This window comes from Achroia grisella, unplaced genomic scaffold (assembly GCF_030625045.1).
Source record: "Achroia grisella isolate CSIRO2021 unplaced genomic scaffold, CSIRO_AGI_Agris_v1 utg2156, whole genome shotgun sequence".
NCBI lineage: Eukaryota > Metazoa > Arthropoda > Insecta > Lepidoptera > Pyralidae > Achroia > Achroia grisella.
The window spans coordinates 1,835,879-1,856,362 of record NW_026712714.1 but is presented as its reverse complement, the minus strand read 5'-3'; the positions used below and the strand labels follow the sequence as shown (position 1 = coordinate 1,856,362).

Here is a 20,484-nt window from a genome sequence, read left to right as displayed (position 1 = left end):
CAATAAACTCATTACAAAAATACATGGGTGTATAAAAAAACAACACATAATCTAGACCATTCCATTTAGGCAGCTATCAAATTACGTAAGACTAACCTTCTCGCTCTCTTGAAACATGCCGTCTCTTTTCCCCAAATCTACATACAACACATACAAACACTCTTCCATCGCGCTGATTAAAAATTTACACTTAAATTTAGAACAAAAATTACGTTTTATTTCTGCGTATACAATTTTGAATCGAATTGTTTTTCTTACATGAATCGTATATTTATGTCGTATAATCGTTTCAGAAATCAAAAAGAATAAAGAGACAGCCACAAAAAACGTTTATACACATATATAAAACCGTTATTAGCCATTATTTCTGCACCTGCCTCTTCATTCTCTTTGAGAATTCACCTAAATCTAAACACTAGTATGGCTGCACATTAAAATGAAATTTTTAAAAATAATAATTACAATGAGTATATTAAAACTTATTTTTTTTACAATTTAAATAAATACAATTCTTGTCTATGGACGGTATTATAGTTTTTTTCCGTGGTAAAAAATATTCTTACACTATTTCTTTAGGATTCAGTCGGCGGAAAGGAAATCATTAAAGAAAACTATTTTTACTCACAACCGGTGTAAAAATTGACAAATACCATTTATGGAATAAATATATTTTAAATGAATACCGATATAACCACGAGAATTATTAGGTACTTGTTATATTTCATATAATATAGTTTTATGGGATTATTTATTATGACTATTTATTACTTAGATATAATGAGCATTAAAATCCATCTTTTTAAACTGCACAAACATCAAATGAAAAGAAAATATGTATCTACTGAAAAGATTAATAAATAGTTGCACTATTTTAACAACTGAAAGAAAAAAAGAAACTCACTGAATTTTTCCGAAAGTCAAAATTATTTGGAGTTACACAGTATGGAAAAAGAATAAATATATTAATATGCGAATTTAATCTCGTAACAATTTAATAATTAGCAATATGTATTATCCAAAACATACTTTGCTTTATTTAAAAAAAAACTAAATAATATACTAAACGTCTTGCGTACTCTTTAAAAAAATACAAAAATTAAATAGTAAAATGCAGAAAAATGAAAGAAAATAATTGTTTAAGCATAAATATTATGCTTGGTGTGTCATTAGAAGGCACATAACGTACTATAGCAAAATGGTTATATTACACAAGCGTGAAATAAAAAAAATATAGATGTGGCTGTATATTGTCTTTCCTTTCTCCAGAAAAAAGGCTGTATAATCTTTGCTTCTCAGAAAAAAAATTTAGAGTTCAGTCGACGAATTCAGTTAAATCCACCAAATGAGCAATTCGAATTCATCCAGCCACTTAGAAATGTGGTAGTTTTAAAAATAATTTAAAATAGTGAGGTAATATTTTACGTATACTCGGTTCTATCGGACAGAATAGTGATTACTAATATTTTATATCCAATAATTGCATCAATATTGCATTAGAACAAGTTTTTTCGTTTCATATTTAGTTGATACATTTTCTTATTAAGCACAGATTTAGTATAGTACAAATTTAATACTGAATTATGTTATATTACTTGTCAGTGCTTATTTCAGATGACAGAAAATTACGTTATATATTCCAATTTCGAATTGGATTTTTTTTTACCGGAAATCGATATTTATTTTTTATTTTTAATATGGGTATTTCCGTTAAAAAAAAATCACCCAAAATACTTCCGAGTCGTCAATTTATTTTCAATCGCATGAAAAAATGTATTGAACATGATTTTTATTACTTCCACCAAAACAATACAATATTATGCAATATATATTTAAGTTGAAATTACGTATTGGAATTTAATCAGTATCCACTATTCAATCAGTTTTATATCACTACATATTACTCTATGGTATACTGACATTTACCTATTGTCTTTTTAATAAAATATTTTTGTGACAGCTGTCGAAATACTTTTCTTTAATACTTTGTTTAATGGCTGTATGGGCGCAGTTCCCTTTGCCGTTCCTTTAAATGATAAATAGAGCCAAAAAAATACTTTGTTTATTTATAATAAAACGAAAATTGTAGAAGAATACTTAAGCACAAGGAAAGTGTGTCATTCATTTCCTTAAATATGTATTCAAAAATCAAATAATTTCATATAACTAAAAAAAAATTAAAAAAATTACGGCATAAATAACGAACGTAACTTTGTAACTCTTATTCGACACACTGCATATTTTATTAACAGGAAAATGGCAGGAACAAATTGTAAATATTATCGTCCCATATTTAAAATATCCGAAGACATTTTTTTGCTTTTTCATTGAGTCATCTGATGACTTAAAATCTAATTAGTTTGCACCGAAACGTGGAATTTGTTGTCATGCGAATGTATTCAATGGTACCATGAAAGTAATAGCTGACGCAATACTGTCGGCCATTTTGAATATATCATAAGACTACACAAAATGGCCGCCCATTATTTTTATTGCTTACAATTAAATAACGTGGATGTTTTTGTGTATAAATAGCTAAGGATTTATGTAATTAGCTTCAGATTAAATATACATAATATGTGCGGTATGGAAGTATACTTATGTTTACTGCATAGTTTGTTGTAATGGCGGAAAATTGTTATGTTCACTGGTGTGCTCCTCTGTCTGTGACTCGTGCTCGTCCGCAGACTGTTCGCCGTCTTGGTCTTCATCCTCTGATGACGACAGAAGACCTGGGAATTTTATGTTGTATTACACAATGTGGGGACTGGACCAAATAAAAAAAAACAAATAGATCATATTTATTTTATAACAATTATCCGGGACAGTACAGCGGCATCTAGTCCTATGCTAAGCAGAGCTCGTGATATGAGTACTAATAAATTGATAGAAATACTTATTTTTTTGTAAATACATAATATACATAAATACAAACATTTATAGTCATGCATACAAATGTTTGTACCGTGCGATATATCGAACCCGGAATCTTCAGAAATAAAGCAGTGTTCTAAACCGCTAGATCACTAAGGCCGTCTAACTTTACAAAAGATAATATTTTTACCTACCGTTCAATATACAGATTCTATTGAGAAGAACTGGCACAAAATATAACTGAATAAAGACAACCCGTACCTTATCAATTACATTTATGTTTTCTGAAAATAATAGTTTTTCTTATACTTATCTGCGCGTATAAAACGTGTAAACAAAAAACGTTTAAATACCTGCAGTAAACTGCGGATTGGAGAGAGCGTCTGGCCAGTACCTCTTACTTATTGACGACCCATTTTTACTTTTCTTTCCACCTGAAAACAAAAAAGAAATAAAAAGGCGATGTCTATGGTTGCTAGTCTTAAAACACTTTTGGTATCTATACTCTATATAAATATCACGTCCACTTATAATACACTTTCTGATTGCGATTTTTGTTTTTGTTTAATGAAATTTAATTGTTTAATTTGAAATGAAATTGAATTTACATTGAAATTGTTACTAAATAGTATAAGTTAGGTAAATAGTAAAAATATGCCTCTTTTCCCTACTCCTCTTCAACCCCTTTCTGTTTTTACCCAATGGTTAGCTAGTAGAAAATGCTATATATATATTTTTTTTATTTATTTATTTTGTACACATTACATCAATGGTCGTAGACAAGACAATTAACAGCCATCCCTGCACTAAGCTCAGGGCTTGTGTCGCAGGAATCAGAAATCCTTAATTACAAAAACATTAACTTAAAACAGCTTATATGGCATTAAGCTCGCCAATTGTACATTTATTTTAAACAGTCCAATAAAGAATAAATATATCTTATATATAAAATTCTCGTGTCACAATGTTAGTTACCATACTCCGACTCTTGACTGATTCTTATGAAATTTTATACGCATATTCAGTAGGTCTGAGAATTGGCTAATATCTATTTTTCATTCAACCCTAAGTGATAAAAGTTGTCCAAACATTTTTTTTAGTATGTTTTTATAATTTTTTATTTTTGCATTAAAAATACATACATACAACCCTACATTTTCAGTCTACTACCAACAACCCTACATTTTAATAGCGATTTAAATGTAAATGGCAAAACAACGTTAGCGAGGTCAGATAGTAAAAATTATCTTTTTATTTTATTATAATATCTATGGCATTAAAAAATATTTAAACCCTAAATTTTCAGCAATCACCAACCCCTATTTTTAATTTATATAGCAAAACAACGTTTGCAAGGTCAGTTAAGAAAAATCTATTGATTAGAATAGAAAATTCTATGTGTATTCTACTGATTGCAATGTGGTCTCCATTCCCCACAATTAGCCTCTCATTCGGGCCGTTGTTGTGTATCTATTGACTACATTATTATATTAACCTGGTTTATCAGCACAGTCGAGCATTGGCTGCAGAATACGCCGGCGAGCGTTTATGAACCAGTTGTTAACTTGTAACAATGTCAGCCGCGTCTGGGCTGCCAGGGTACGCTTCTCCTCTTCTGTTGGGTACGGATGCTGCAATATAAATAAATAAATATTTAACCCTGGACAATTAACACAGCGCCATCTAGTCACAAGATAAGCTTGCTGTGTTATGGGTACTAGACTATAAATAAATAAATAACCCTGGACAATTGACATAGCGCCATCTAGTCCCACTATAAGCAAAGCGTGTGTTATGGACAACTAAGATATATTTTTAGACTAGCTGTGCCCGCGTCCTTCGTCCACTTCGTCCACATGTTATAGTAATCTTGACCGAATGGAGAAAAATATTCAATACATCTAACCAAAAAAAGCCAAAGAAAAAAGTTTCATGGTTCTAGCTTTCATATTTATTTATATTTAATCAACAGATTAAAAAATAAGTTTCAACCTTCTAGCTTTAAAAATGACAATATTTCCATACAAATATTCATCTTCCCTTTCAGCCCCTTACAACCCTTGTTTCGCATTAAAAAGTAGCCTGCGTCCTTTCTCAGGATCTAGACTATCTGTGTACCAGATATCATTACATTCAAATCGGTTCAGTAGTTTTGGCGCGAAAGCGAGACAGACAGACAGAGTTACTTTCGCATTTATAATATTAAGTAGGGAGCAAGGATATATTTTTGTGAATACATACATAATATATATAATCATGAGTTTAATAGTCTGTACCGTACGAGGATGAGAACCTGCGACCTTCGGAAGTTAAAGCCTCGTGCTAACATCAATCGTGAATATTAGTATTCTGGAATATTCCCATTATAAAGCGGGGCAGTCACGACCAGCGATGGTATTTTTGGGTAGTAAAACAGCGCTTTATGCTATAACGCTAGTTCACCCAGGCCGTCAAAATTAGTATTCTGGAACATTCCCTCCATAAAGCGGGGCAGTCACGACCAAGTGCTGGAATATTACAGCAGTAAAACGGGCTACTCACGACCAGATGTTGAACAAGCCACGCGTACATGACTTGCTTAGCGTGTAGCCGCAGCACCACATACTAAACTCTAGACCACCGAGACCGTCAATATTAGTATTCTGGAATATTCTCACTCTAAAGCGGGGCAGTCACGACCAAGTGCTGGAATATTAGGGTAGTAAAGCAGGCTACTCACGACCAAATGTTGAAACAGCCACGCGCGCATGACTTGCGTAGCGTGTCGGGGCAGGACTCCACGCTTGCCGCCCGCGTCATCACATTCGTCCTCGGGCGGCGGGGATCCGGACACGGATGAACACGAATTGTTCGAGTTTGTCCCTATAATACAACATATTACAGTATATGTAGTCACAAGTGAAATGTTGATAAAAAAAGTAGAGAAAAAAAATAGATATATTCACTGACCAATGATCTTGACTTTCCGCCTTCTGGAAGTCAGGTCTAATTAAAATGTAACTGTACACATACGCTCTTTCACGCAAAGTTTTTATTTTCCAAAAACACGTCTAAGATTTATAAATTATTATCAATAAATCTACAATTATGGTTTTGCATCATAATCAGATGTCCGTGATTTTGCAATGTACAAGATTACCTTATAATTTTAGTTAATTTATTACGTTAATATTTTTTAACTCCCATTTCATATAAATTTTCAAAAATTTCTTACATGTGAACCATTTTTTAATAATCTAATGAGTTTTAGTTATGATGACTATATCTGTTTGCTATTATTATACTGTGACACTCACCAGTGTAATATCATAGTATAATACTTTATACTGTGACACTCACTAGTGCGTATTATTATACTGTGATACTCCCTAGTGTCCAGTATTATACTGTGACCTCACTATTGTTCAGTATTATACTGTGACACTCACTAGTGTATAGTATTATACTGTGACGTTCACTAGTACCTATTATTATACTGTGACCTCACTACTGTTCAGTATTATACTGTGACGCTCACTAGTACCTATTATTATATTGTGACACTCACTAGTACCTAATATTATACTGTGACACTCACTAGTACCTATTATTATACTGTGACAGTCACTAGTACCTATTATTAAACTGAGACACTCACCAGTGTAGGAGTCGGTAGACAGCAAGGCGGCACCTATCTGGCTGATCGGCGTTGAACCTTGAACAACCAGTGAAGCTGGAATTATAACAAATAGTTCAATTACATAGTAAAATCATCATTTGCTTCTTCCTTATCACATTTATTTATGGTCGGCGTAATATGTTTTTATCTTCCATTCATCCCTGTTCGCAGTCATTCCATTATTTACTTCCTTTCTTATCAAATCAAATATAGAATCTTGAAACTTGAAGGCCGAAAGAGATATGGATGGACTGTGTGAAAGATGATATCACACAGTCCATCCATATCTCTTCATTCATTGATTCAAGATCATTTTTTTTTTTACTTTTGTGTTTAATATACATTATTTATATTATTTACCCGGTCTTAACACGAATAATGTTATGGCAAATAAAGATATTTAGTATTTTAGTACTCTAAAATTCGAGAGAGGTTTTATTTGCCATAAAATTATTCGGGTATATACCTTTATTTGCCAAAAAATTATTCGTGTTAAGACCCGGTTAATAATTTAAATAATGTATCAAGATTATTTATTTGTAAGACATGCGAGATTACATAAGGAGATGATATACATATAGAAGGATTTTGTCCGACATGTTTAACCTAGATGGCATACAATACACTTAAATGCTACAATAAAATATTAAATTTAAATGATAAACAATACTAAAAAAGAATGATGTCATAATAATACAAAAACTATAACTTAAATATATGTACTATAATATAAAACTAATAATACATTTCGTCAAATTGATCATCCAAAAAATTCTATATACTATAATAACATTTGTCAATCAACAACCTCTTTAATTTATATTTTTTTAATTTATTAAAAAAATATAGATTAAAAATTTTTATTAAAACATTATTGGGAAGGTTCTTAAAGAATTTAGGTAACTTATTATATATTTTAGGTCGTAATATACTGTCATGCATAAGCTTTCTCCTAAATTACATAGCAAAAGTAATCAAATTTAGATATGTTAGCAATTTGATAATAATAATAATAGGACAATTCACACAGCGCCATCTAGTCCCAAGCTAAGTAGAGCTTATGTTATAGGTGCTAGACAACTGATAAAAACACTTAAATACATTTTTTTTATAAATACATACATAATATACATAGGAAACAACCTGACCAATACAAACAATCATACTCATGAATACAAATATTTGTACTGTGCGAGGAATCGAAACCATGACTATCGGAAGGACTTATTTTATTCGATAGTGTGTACATGGTTTATTGACGGCCTAGATGGTCTAGCATTAACTTCGGATGATCGCGGGTTCGATTCCTCGTAATGTATATTCGTATTACACATTGTATATTTAGTACAGAAAACTAATATGTCATCACAGGGGGAAGGAGAGAACTAGTAATCCCTATTGCTAGCAATATACCATGTCAGGTTGACCTCCACGCGGTTCCCCGTCACCAAAACCAAACCATCGTGATCAACTTCAGGTAAATCTGTCACGATGGGCTAAAATGACCTAACCTCATATTCAAGTTATCATCCTCCACTAGTGCCCCGGCAGCGTGAACCCTTAGCGCAGGCTGCACCATTCCATTATAAAAAAAAAACAAAATATCTCATCACATCATACTTAAAACTACAGCGGTGAAGTGATAAGTATACATCACGCTACCATTCCAAATATATTAAAAAATGTGTGAGCGTACTCTGATCCCGGAGGGTGGGTGGCGCGGGCGCGGGCGCGGGGTACGGCAGGTCGGTGTGCGGGAACACCGCCGGGAACGGACCCGGCACCCCCGGCGCCGCCGCCGGCTGCTGTCCACAACATCGCAACAATATTACACTACTGACAGACTTTGTACTAACCAATCTGTGTGCTTGTTATCTATACATATAAATAAAATTGGAGTGTCTGTTTGTAATTTTGAAATAACCGTGTTTTACTACATGCATATGAATATAAAAACGGTCCATGCACCAAAAATCTACTTTTTAAAATTTTTGTATGTCTGTCTGTCGGTCTGTTTGTTCCGGCTAATCTCTGAAATGGCTGGACCGATTTTAACGTGACTTTTTGGCAGATAGCTGATGTAATAAGGAGTAACTTAGGCTACTTTTATTTTAGAAAAATAAACCTAAATTCCACGCGGACGAAGTCGCGGGTACAGCTAGTATAAAATATATTTGTTTTATTGATATAGATATGTAATTGTAATAATAATGAATGTAACATACATTTCATACCTGATATTGTGGTGAGTTGGAAGTGCTGGAGTGGTCCTCCAACGACCCTGACAGGTTATTGTTACTCTCCACACCACCTGCAAAGAACAGATACATCAGTGCTTTAAATCAAATCTAAATATCTTTATTCTTCTTCTTCTTCTTTTAATTTGAATATCTCACCAAATGATGTCGGTGATTTTGAGAACGTATGTAAAATTCAGACTATTCTATACAGATATATTATTTATTACAGACTCTTATGATATGTCAAATCTACCGCCACTTCGGAGTGGATTAGCCCACCGCTTTGCTTCCGATGGTCGCGGGTTCGATATCTTACACGGTACGTAGATTTGTATTCACGGGTGTGTTTGATTGTATCGGTCTGGCTGGTTTCTATATATTAATGTAAGTATCAAAAAATATATCTATGTTAAGTATTTCGATCAGTAGTCTCGTACCCATAACACAAGCTCTGCTTAGCTTTAGATTTAGTTGCGTTGTTTAATTGTCCAACAGCAAAAAAGGGAACAATAAAAATATTATTCCCTTTTATTGCTGTAAAGAAAAGGTATAAAAAAAGACCAATGTCCTTGTCAATGGCCGATTTAGTAGGGCGAAATAAAGAAGGCAGTGTGCTAAAACCAAGATCCTATATGAATGAAGAGCACTACCTCCTGAATAGTCAGTCCTGAGCAGATTCTCACTCTGCATCTTAGTCTTGAGACAGGCGATGTAACGTCCGCAGAAGTCGCGGCACAACTCTTGCACTTTCTCCAATTCCAGCAGATGAATCCTCAACACCTGGAAAGAACGATATTAAAAACATGACCTATTAAATGTAATAAATCTCAAGAAAAAAGTCGTAGCGCTCTTTCTGGATCTAACTTCGGCTTTTGATAATATTGATCATATTTTCTAATTGAGAAAACTGGGTGTTTAAATTATTTAGATGTTATCTACAAAATCGACGACAATACGTAAAAATTAGGAATATAGAAAATAATTGTGAAATTAGTTCTTCATCTAAAAGACAGCAGTAAAATGAGATGTGCCACAAGGTTCAATTCTAGGACCTATTTTGTTTATTTTATGTATTAAGGATTTTGCGGATTTTAAATCAATCAATACTGTCAGTTTATTTTCGCAAGTAACTCTAATGCGATCGTTTCAGCAGAAAGTTTACATGAACTGATTGAAATGACGAATTTCTTTCCTATTTTCCGTTTTCGATATATGATCTTCTGCAAATAATTTAATACTTAATATAAATAAAATGCATGCATTTATAAAATACAGTTAATGTTAAAGATACTATAGATATTGTTCTAAACACCTAATCAAGTGAACAGTAAGATTGTTTGTCGCTTATCCTATAAAAATAACCAACCACGACTCTAGTTCTTTCCTTGATCTGCTTGACATATCTGAGTCTTGATCTTCTCCTTCCCTCATTCTATCTACAAAAAATGAGTCTATTTTACTACCTGAATGCTCTTAATCATAAGTCCATCTATCTCAGGATCGTCGACCAGGAACGGCCTACGGTCCCGGCGCTGGTGCTGCACGAAGGCCTGGAGGTCGGCCCCGAAGGCGTCCGCCGCAGGGGGCTCTGCCCCCGCCGTCGCCTGCTCGCATCGCTCCAGCAGTAATGCCAGTAGTGGGAAAAGGGGGTGTCTGGAATATAAATACAGATGGATATAAATAAAGATTTAAATCTAATCTAAGCAAATTCATGAAATATAAATACACATTGAAATTTAATCAAATCAAATATCTGCTGCCCCCGCGCAACTTCGTCTGGGGTTCATTTCCCCACCTTTTGCAACATTTTCATTGCAGCTCCGCTCGTATTGGTCGTAGCGTAATGTTATATAGCTTAAAGCTTTCCTCGACAAATGGATTATCCAACACAAAAATCATTTTTCAATTCGAACCCGTAGTTCCTGAGATTAGCGAATTCAAACAAACAAACAAACTCTTCAGCGTTATATTTGATATTTGATATTTATTTATTCAGTAACAATTTATATTGTGTTTGAAATTATACAATTTTTGCTGCTAAGAAATTCATCAACACTGTAAAATGATTGCTCCAACAGAAAACAACGCAACCTCCTCCTAAAAAGCTTCCAATTATGTATTTTCTTTAAACTGTTGGGCAAAGAGTTGTAAAGCCTTACAAACCCTCACCATGCTTCACAATATTAAGGGTAGGTTTTATAATGTTAGGGTAATCCATTCTGCGAGTATTTTCTCTTATGTCTCGATTCTCCCTGGTCTCACTACCAACAATACTTTTTACAAAATCTGTTAATAGCACCAATATGTATAAGCATGGTACAGTCAAAATTCTGTATTCTTTAAAATATTGCTTACAGGATTGCACTTGTGGTATACGGACAATAGTCCTAATAGCTCTTTTTTTGTAATATAAACGCCTTATTTATATTGTATTTATAACTATTGCCCCAGAACTTTATACTATATCTAAGTTTTGATTCCACTAAGCATAATAAACAGTTTCAACTGATCAACAGTAAGGTCATCTCTGAGACTTCTAAGTGCATAGCATAGAACTGATACTATTTTCCATTGAGTTAAGTTCACGTTTCCAGTTCAAATATTCATCCAACAACTCCCAAAAATCTGAAAGCCAGATCAATTCTTCTACCATTTACAACAATATCTATGGTGTCCTTAACTTTCGCTGTACTTTTGAATAACAATGCATGTGTTTTGTCTATGTTAAGTATTAAATTATTCGCAGAAAACCAAGTATCGAAAATGGAAAGTAAGTGATTCGTCTTCTCAGTCAGTTCATGTAAACTTTCAGCAGAAACGATAGCATTTGTGTCATCTGCGAACATAACTACACTAGCATCATTAGTAGAATGTGTGATGAAATCTGCTAAGTCATTAATAAATAAAACAAATAAAATAGGTCCCAGAATTGAACCTTGTGGCACGCCTCGTTTTACTGTTGTCATTTTAGATGAATATAATATTAGTATAGCTGAGAATCTTACTTATACACGGCTCGCTTGTCCGCCTCGAATTGCGCCTGGTCGGCATCGGCTGTAGGCGCGGCGCCGCCTTGCATACCGACGCGATCACCAACTCCGACGCCTCATCTGGAACATCATCACAAATGGTCAACAAAGAACAACAAAAGGGAGTACGTGGAAGCCCATCTGAATGGTCAATGGAATCACAAATCCTTATCACTAAAGGGTTAGTAGTAATCGGTTTAATGGATGAAATATTCGAATTCATGAGTTATTTGTATCGGTCTGTTATCAAACTTTGTACCAACAAGCAGTTTTTTTATGTATGACTAGCTATACCCCCGCAACTTAGTCCGGGTGGAATTTAACTTTATTTTTCTAAAATAAAAGTAGCCTAGGTTACTCCTTATTACATCAGCTACCTGCCAAAAAAGTCCCGTCAAAATCAGTCCAGCCATTTCAGAGATTAGCCGGAACAAACAGTCAGAGCGACAAAAAGTTATTTTGGTGTATGTGCCGTATTTATATTCAGATGCATGTAGTAAAAAATGGTTGTTTCAATTTCACAAACAAATACTTCATTTTTAATTATATGTATGTATGTATAGATGTATTGATGTATAGATAATGTAATGGTGCACCCGCCTGCGCTAACGGTTTACAGTGGCGGGGCACCAGTGGAGGATGACGAAGATGAGGTCAGATCAGTTAGCCCATCGTTTCAAATTCGCCAAGAATTTATCACGATGGTTTCCAGAAGGAACCGCGTGTAGGTCAACCTGACATGGTACATCGCTAGCAATAAGATCATCAATTCACATTACTAACAATCCCCTTTTCCCCTACAAAACACAAACTGCTTCTACAAGGGTACAAGCAGTTTGTATGGAGGCATCATAATGTCCAGAATGGTACCACATGTACCATTGGCGTCACATACCGCATCCAGTAGCGGTGGTCAGGTTTCCGCACTCAACATTTCTGGCCTCACACATGCTAATGGTAGCGGATTTAAACAAACCAATATAAATCCATTACGTAATGAAATGGACTTCCGCAAAATTATAATAATAATAACTTATTCAGCATCATTAAAGAGTAAAAATATAGAAAACTTAAAAGCAAATTTTGGCTATGAGCTGAAAGGGCTCCACTCAGCTGATGCCGCAGTGTGTCATTGTCATACACAGAATTATACCTATTTCGATTATTATAATTATAATGTTAGTGTTGGTCATATATCGACAAGCGCTGACATATCCACCTTAAATCAGATTAATAGTCAGTTTCTATACCCATTGAAATTTCCCTTAACATCAATATTTTAGAAAATAAACAAATATTTAAATTTATGTTTAATTTAATAGTAACTTAAATTAAACATAAATGTAAATATTTAAATTTATGTTTAATTTAATAGTAATTTAAATTGAAGATAAATGTAAATATTTGTTTATTTTCTAAAATATTGATGTGAAGGGAAATTTTAATGGGTATAGAAACTGACTATTAATCTGATTAATATTAATTAATATGAAACATATACATTAATAAACTAAAGATAAAAAGAATAATCAAAATCCATTTACAATTACTGCAGAGATCGCTAAAGTAGTCTACGTTAGTCTCAACGTCGAATAACAACTTTGTTAACACATATAATATCTTCCAAACAAGCAGGTTTAAATAATAATATTTATATTATAGCTCACGACAAACCAATAAACACTAAAACTTGTGCAAAACAACCGAAATCACCGCGAAACAAGGGTAAATAACTTGGCAACACAGTCATAACTCGCGCACAACTCCGAGGGGCAATAAAAAGAGATATTAAAAGCCAAACGCGCCGAGAAAGGGCATTCATCACAAGTGTTGCCAGTAGATTGATATAAGATACCCTGTTTTCTTTGGTTCACTAGCATTTAAGGTTTTTATGTTCGAATTAATTTTGTGTGTGATGAATTTAAAAGAGGTCTAATGTGGGGAACAGATGGTTTTAGTATTGCTTGTTTGGGTTAGTAAGAATTGATTATGCGTTTTTTTCAACGATTTTTAAATTTCGAGCTTTCGTTTTTCTTGAACGTGTATATAAATCATGTGTGAAGGGTTTATTACATTATCAGTATGGTACTTTTACTATAGGTATACTATTATTTTTGCTGGCAGCTTATCCACCATTCTTTTTATAAATTTGTACTTTGGATATCTGTTTTTTATGTCACTATTGACTTTTTCTTCGCTGTGAGACCTTTTGGGAAATATAATTCATTACTATTATTAAAGATTTTTATTAATAGTAATTGAGTTCCCGCTCCAGTTACAATCTATATTAATAATTTCGTCAAGGGGTAAGGTAGACTCGAACGAAACCTTATGTGAATAACAAAACATAAAAAAATATTGATTTCGAGTCGACAACATATATCCGCAAAATTCGGATTATGGAGTATTTCGTTAAATTTTAATGACACTGACAAACAAACCGCAGTCGCCATCTTTTCATTTCACTAGCATTTTCTTTGATCATTGACGTTTCGCGAAAATATTGTTTTTGTCACTTTTTTATGATAAAAAAATAAATAACTTAAAGTTTTACAAAAAAATATAAATATAATTTGTATAAAAACTTTTGCATTTTTTATTTACTATATTTATTAAACACAATGAAGGAAGCTTTACAAATCTATGCTTTGCTTACTTTTAATATTCCATAAGTACCGATGACTACAGAAATATCTACCCACATTTCACCCGAGCGAAGCCGGGTTTTAATCTAATTATTAATAATTTACAATATTTTTATATACCTGAAATGAAAATTGTGTTAGTTTGAGCAGCATGAAGAGATTATTCACGAAGTTTTTTTTGTACAAAAAAAGTTAACTATGTTACAATTTCAATCGTCCCTATATCATTTAAGTTCTATATAACATTACATTATATTGTGTTTTGTTCAAGACAGGCATAGTTATAAAGTTATTAGTATAAAGTTTAACAATATCTTTTTTTTATATGTATATGTTAACAGTAATTTACACATATCAATTTTCGTTTCTTTCTTGTTTTTATGACATTATTATGTATATACAAGGAAACACAAGTTATATACAAACTAATTTGATAATATAATATTGTCCTTAGGTATTTTTTAGATATTAGTATAAAGTTTTACAATATCTTTTTTTTATATGTATATGTTATTAGTAACTTGCACATATCAATTTTCGTTTCTTTCTTGTTTTTATGACTTTAATATGTATATACAAGGAAACACAAGCTTTATACAAACTAATTTGATAATGTAATATTGTCCTTAGGTATTTTTTAGTTATTAGTATAAAGTTTTACAATATCTTTTTTTTATATGTATATGTTAACAGTAACTTACACATATCAAATTTCGTTTCTTTCTTGTTTTTATGACTTTAATATGTATATACAAGGAAACACAAGCTTTATACAAACTAATTTGATAATGTAACGCTGGCGGGGCACCAGTGAAGGATGATAAGATGAGCATGACGTCACATGCTCATCTTATCATCCTTCACTGGTGTTTTTATCATCGTCACTTCACTTCACGTCAGGTCAATAGCCCATCGTGGCAAATTCGTCAGGAATTTATTACGATGGTTTCCAGGGAAACCGCGTGGAGGTCAACCTGACATAGTAAGTACATTGCTAACAATAGGATCATTAGTCCACATTACAGGCAATCCCCTCTCCCATATTCTAGTTATTATTAAGTTAATTTTAATATATATATTTCATACATATATTAATTTTCATAGTTATTATTCATATATTAATACTTACATAATTAGTTTATCAACAAATACATAAGTATACAAATAAGTAATTTTATAATTTTGTTACAAATAACTAACTGTTAACCGCGACTTCATCTATGTGGTATTTAATTTGTTTTTTTTTTAATAAAGTGTAATCATTTTTTTAAATTAAAGGAGCTCAACCTACTCTTTATTATATTACCTATCTGTGTATTAACCATCGATTCAGCTGTTTTAGAGATTAGCAAGAACCAATAAACACAAAGACAGGCAGTTATTTTTTATTATTTTTTCTATGTAAGTACCGTATATACTTACTATATACCTGTAGTGAAAAGCTGTTCATTTCAAATTATAACTAGACACATCAATTTTATTTATTTTGAATAGATTAAAATAATCATACTACATCTAGATCTAAGTGAGGTAAGATCACGCTATGAGTACACCTATGATATAGCCAATGTTTTATAAAAAACATACGTTTAAAAGGTTTTTATATGTTTCATTGTATCATATAGTGTCAAAGTTATACATTCAAAAATATTTTTTTTTCTATAAAAAATATAAGAATAGTGTCTGTGTAAGCTCTCAAAGCAGTTTCAAATTAAAAAAAAATAGTGCTTGACGGACGGATGTTCAAAGTCACACGATACAGATTCCATTTTACCTTTTGGTACAGAATCCTAAAAACACTGTAATAGGTAGCCTGTTTGTGGAATCAACAAAGATATTCCGCCCGTTTTAGGAGTTACGATGCTGCATACAGAGTCACACATTCTACAAACTTCTAACACGCCTCTTTTTTACGTAACTGGAATGTCAAATCAAATTAACGGCCCAACAGAATCCAAGTGGCAACCATCGCCTAGACATGAACAGTATGATGGATATCACGTCATCATTGTTGCCTTTGCCTTTCCGAAATAATCTCAGGACAATTCTCACAGCGCCATCTAGGCCCAAGTTAAGTTAGCTAAAGCTTATCTTACGATGGATTTGCATCAATTATTTAGTACCCATAGTACTAGATAATTGATGCAAATCCATCGTTATTTTTCGTAAATACATATATATTATATATAGCAAACACCTAGACTGATAGAGACAATCATACACATGAATACAAATGTTTGTGCCGTGCGTAGAATTGAACCCAAGACCATCGGAAGTAAAGTGGTATAATACTAAACCACCGTGGCCGTCATACATCTACCAAAGTACCAGTTATGATACCTTAGTAAATGCTAAGTGTTATATTAATTTTGAAACTTTCGCGTTTAGTACATATCATTACATAGTATAAAACAAAGTCGCTGTCGCTGTCTGTTCGTCACTATGTATGCTTAAATGTTTAAAACTACGCAACGGATTTTGAAGCAGTTTCTTTTAATAGATAAAGTGATTCAAGAGGAAGGTTTATATATATAATACATGTACACCCATGCGACGCCAGGGAGAGTAGCTAGTTATTAATATAACGGATTTGAACATAATTATTTTTATGGTAGTCAGCAAGTCAGTTTATGACTGTGAAGGATGGAGACCAAGATGACGAGCAAAAGTAAAACGGCACCGTTATAGTTGAAGAATATTTTTGTATTGAATTGACTAATGTCATATAAAAACAATATAATATTATAAAAAATATAGACAATAAAAAAGATATATAAAATAGTTTCCAACAATGACCACGGCTAATGAAACCTAGTCGAAACGTCAAGACATGTACATACAGATAATACAGATACCTCTCTGATAGATCCCCCTCTTATTGAAACGGGGATCGAAATTAATTACGACGGTCTAACTCGAGGTTCGAACTCTTAGAGCTACTCTGAGATTACAGTCGTATCCCTCAGCCAAGAGTTGGCTTTCAGCCGCTCCGTAAGTCCTTCCGCAGGTTTGGAGTGTTAACTTCACTCGCCCCCTATCGTTCGGCCGGGCTGTAAAATCCAGCTGCGGCCAACAACATTATATTAGTACGAAAAAGGGAATAGTACAAAAACAAATTAATTACCTTTATTTAATTATTAACTATGTCTTTATATAATATAAAATATACCATAGCATAATATAACAAAAGATAGCATAGCATAATAAAAAAAGTCGCTGTCGCTGTCTGTCCGTCCGTATGCTTAAATCTTTAAAAGTACGCAACGGGTTTTGAAGCGATTTTTTTAATAGATAGAGTGATTTAAGAGGAACGTTTATATATATAATACATGTACCGGGAGAATACATGAAGCCGGGGCAAGTAGCCAGTTAATATTATAAATGCGAAAGTTTGTAAGTACGGATGTTTGTTACTCTTTCAAGCAAAAACTACTGACAGGATTTTGATGAAACTTTACAAGAATATAGCTTATGCATCAGAATAATCATCATCATCATCATCTGCTTCTTCCTTATCCCATTTATTTGGGGTCGGCGTAATATGTTTTTCGCTTCCATTCATCCCTGTTCGCAGTCATCGCGTTATTTACTTCCTTTCTTACCATATCAGAATAATATAGAGGCTATATTTTTTATTTAAATTTAACGGCGGAAACCGCGTGCACAGCTAGTATAACAAAAGATGAGACAGCCATAGCCCCAGCCACACAGATGTCTTCGAAGAAAGTCTACCTGTTTTTCCGTACCGGGGACCAAAACACGTGAACACATCTCTGTTGGCAAATGAAGAAATTCTAATTCGAAGGTCGAAACGGGAAAATGCTTTTTTTCCTCATTCGACCAAATCGTGTGGGGGTAATTACGCACTGATTATCTTATAAGAAAGGGAAGACAAACAATTTCCTTATTTCTATTCACTTAATAAGTCACAAAAAATGTAACGCGAGTTATCAGCTTCTCTTGGTCCGGATAAAGAAATGTATTGTATGTATGTATTATGATTTTACTTGTACTTTATTGGGTCCCGCAATGAAATTACGACATAGATATTCTTCAGCATTCTATCTCTATTCAGAGACCGCTCACCCAAGCGCGAAATTATCAATCGAAATTTTGGCGTAAATATTTACTTTCACCTCTACTCGACTTACTCTATTACTACATTAATATTGAAAAAATAATGTAGCTCTCTCTCTCTCTCTCTCTCTCTCTCTCTCTCTATCAACGCACAGCCCAAACCACTGGATGGATCGGGCTGAAATTTGGCATGCAGGTAGATGTTATGACGTAGGCATCCGCTAAGAAAGGATTTTGATTACTTCTACCCCCAAAGGAATAAAATAAAAGATGAAAGTTTATATAAAATTTTGTTAATTTTAAACCGATCGTGCTGAGACTTTGTATGCATAAAGCTACTATGACGTAGGCATCTCCTAAGAAAGACTTTTGATAAATTTCACCCTTAAGGGGGTCTTCCTATGTGATGGGTTGAAAAAATCGATTTTTTTTTTCATAAATTGCTCCCTTAACATGTCTAGAATACGGTAGTAAAGCGATTTTAGAAAATTCGAAGTCGTTTTAAAGATACAGCAGGTAAAAGAAAGAGCGGTTCGGAGCGGTGAGTTGGCAGTTAGAGACCGGGCCTATGTGTACCGTCGGCTTTATACCTGGCCTCCCTTTTATTAATATATTTGTTTATACAAGTTTAGACACGTATATATAAACTTACTGATAAAGTTATCCAAGAAATTACAAAATGATTAGCGTACGCCATCCAGATTCGCTTGAAGATATGAGAAAGGAAGTTTGGGCAACGTACTATCACAAATGTTCTTCTGATGAAAACCCTCAACATCAATTTTGTCCAGAAGGCGAAGACAGTTGGTGTAAATGGCGTAAGGCTGAAGCTAATAATGAACTGGACCAATTTCATCACGATAAACCACCTCTAATTCCGCAAGTCCAAGAAGCTATCAAACCGGTTTTCGAAGATTTATCGAAAGACGAATTATTAATTCGTTGTTTAGGAGCAGAGACACAAAACAATAACGAATCTTTGAATTCTTTGATTTGGACTTTCGCTCCTAAACATCTTCATTCTGGTCCCAAAGTTGTTGAAATTGCTAGCTACTTAGCAGTTATTATCTTTAATGAAGGTTTTCAAGGTATTTTAAAAGTTATGTCGATTATGGGATGCCCTGTTGGTCGTGAAGCCCAAGCGTATGTTGAGAAACGGGATGAAAAGCGAATCTTACGCTCTGAGCGGCGCGTAAGTGATGTCGTTAAACAAGCCAGGATTGACTAAAATCTGCTTTAAAAGAGTTTCACGAGGAAGAGGAAGGAATATGGACCAGGCATCGCCGATTGAGAGTTGATATTTTAATAGTTTTTATGGACTTGAAACTTTAAACGTGTGTTTTTCAAACCTAATTTTAAACGGCTGGACCGAATTACTTGAAATTTACAGGGCACACTCAATATATGTAAACGCATGGAATGAACTATTATCAATCGAAAATTTTCAAAACTTCGATTTTTTTATAGCAAAAAACAAAAAAAAAACGCCTAATTTGCAACTTTTATTTCAAATGTCTATCAAAAATCCAATTTTTTTATATTCATTTGATTATAGGTCATTCCGTGCTTTTAAGCCTACAAATTAAAACGCCGTTTTTTTTTTTTTTCAGATAAGCCGATCAGCCGGAATCGTGGAGGAAGTGGGAGCTCTTTTTTTCGAGGCGGGGGTGTTCAGAGCGCTGTAACTCTAGTTTGACTGAATATTTTTAGCTGAAATTTTATATTTATACTGTCCAAATATGTGTTAATAAATGATAAAAAACTTGAAGCTCTAAATATTTAAAAAATATCCCTAAAAAACAGGCCGTCACATAGGAAGACCCCCTTAAGAGAATAAATTAACGCGAGCGAAGCCGCGGGCAAAAGCTAGTTATTAATATTTTTCTAATATTTAATATTTTAAAGTATTTATAAAACTAATATGAACTAGGGTGTGCTTATGAGATTGGGTATATGGGCTGAAA

General features: G+C 33.3%; 1 protein-coding gene across 1 annotated transcript in view; it reads right to left on the bottom strand.

Annotated features, from left to right (window-relative positions):
* Window positions 1-1,084: 1,084 nt before the first annotated feature.
* The window catches only part of LOC131842283 (homeobox protein PKNOX2-like), a 42,346-nt gene continuing 22,946 nt past the window's right edge, over window positions 1,085-20,484 (bottom strand). Inside the window, exons 2-11 of the mRNA XM_059190819.1 lie at window positions 11,775-11,879; window positions 10,233-10,422; window positions 9,420-9,549; window positions 8,764-8,840; window positions 8,226-8,331; window positions 6,509-6,583; window positions 5,591-5,733; window positions 4,367-4,502; window positions 3,225-3,305; window positions 1,085-2,729 (exon numbers count right to left, since the gene is read on the bottom strand). Coding sequence (XP_059046802.1) covers window positions 2,602-2,729; window positions 3,225-3,305; window positions 4,367-4,502; window positions 5,591-5,733; window positions 6,509-6,583; window positions 8,226-8,331; window positions 8,764-8,840; window positions 9,420-9,549; window positions 10,233-10,422; window positions 11,775-11,848 — 1,140 coding nt within the window. The 5' untranslated portion in view covers window positions 11,849-11,879 and the 3' untranslated portion in view covers window positions 1,085-2,601. The remainder of the gene's footprint in view (window positions 2,730-3,224; window positions 3,306-4,366; window positions 4,503-5,590; window positions 5,734-6,508; window positions 6,584-8,225; window positions 8,332-8,763; window positions 8,841-9,419; window positions 9,550-10,232; window positions 10,423-11,774; window positions 11,880-20,484) is intronic.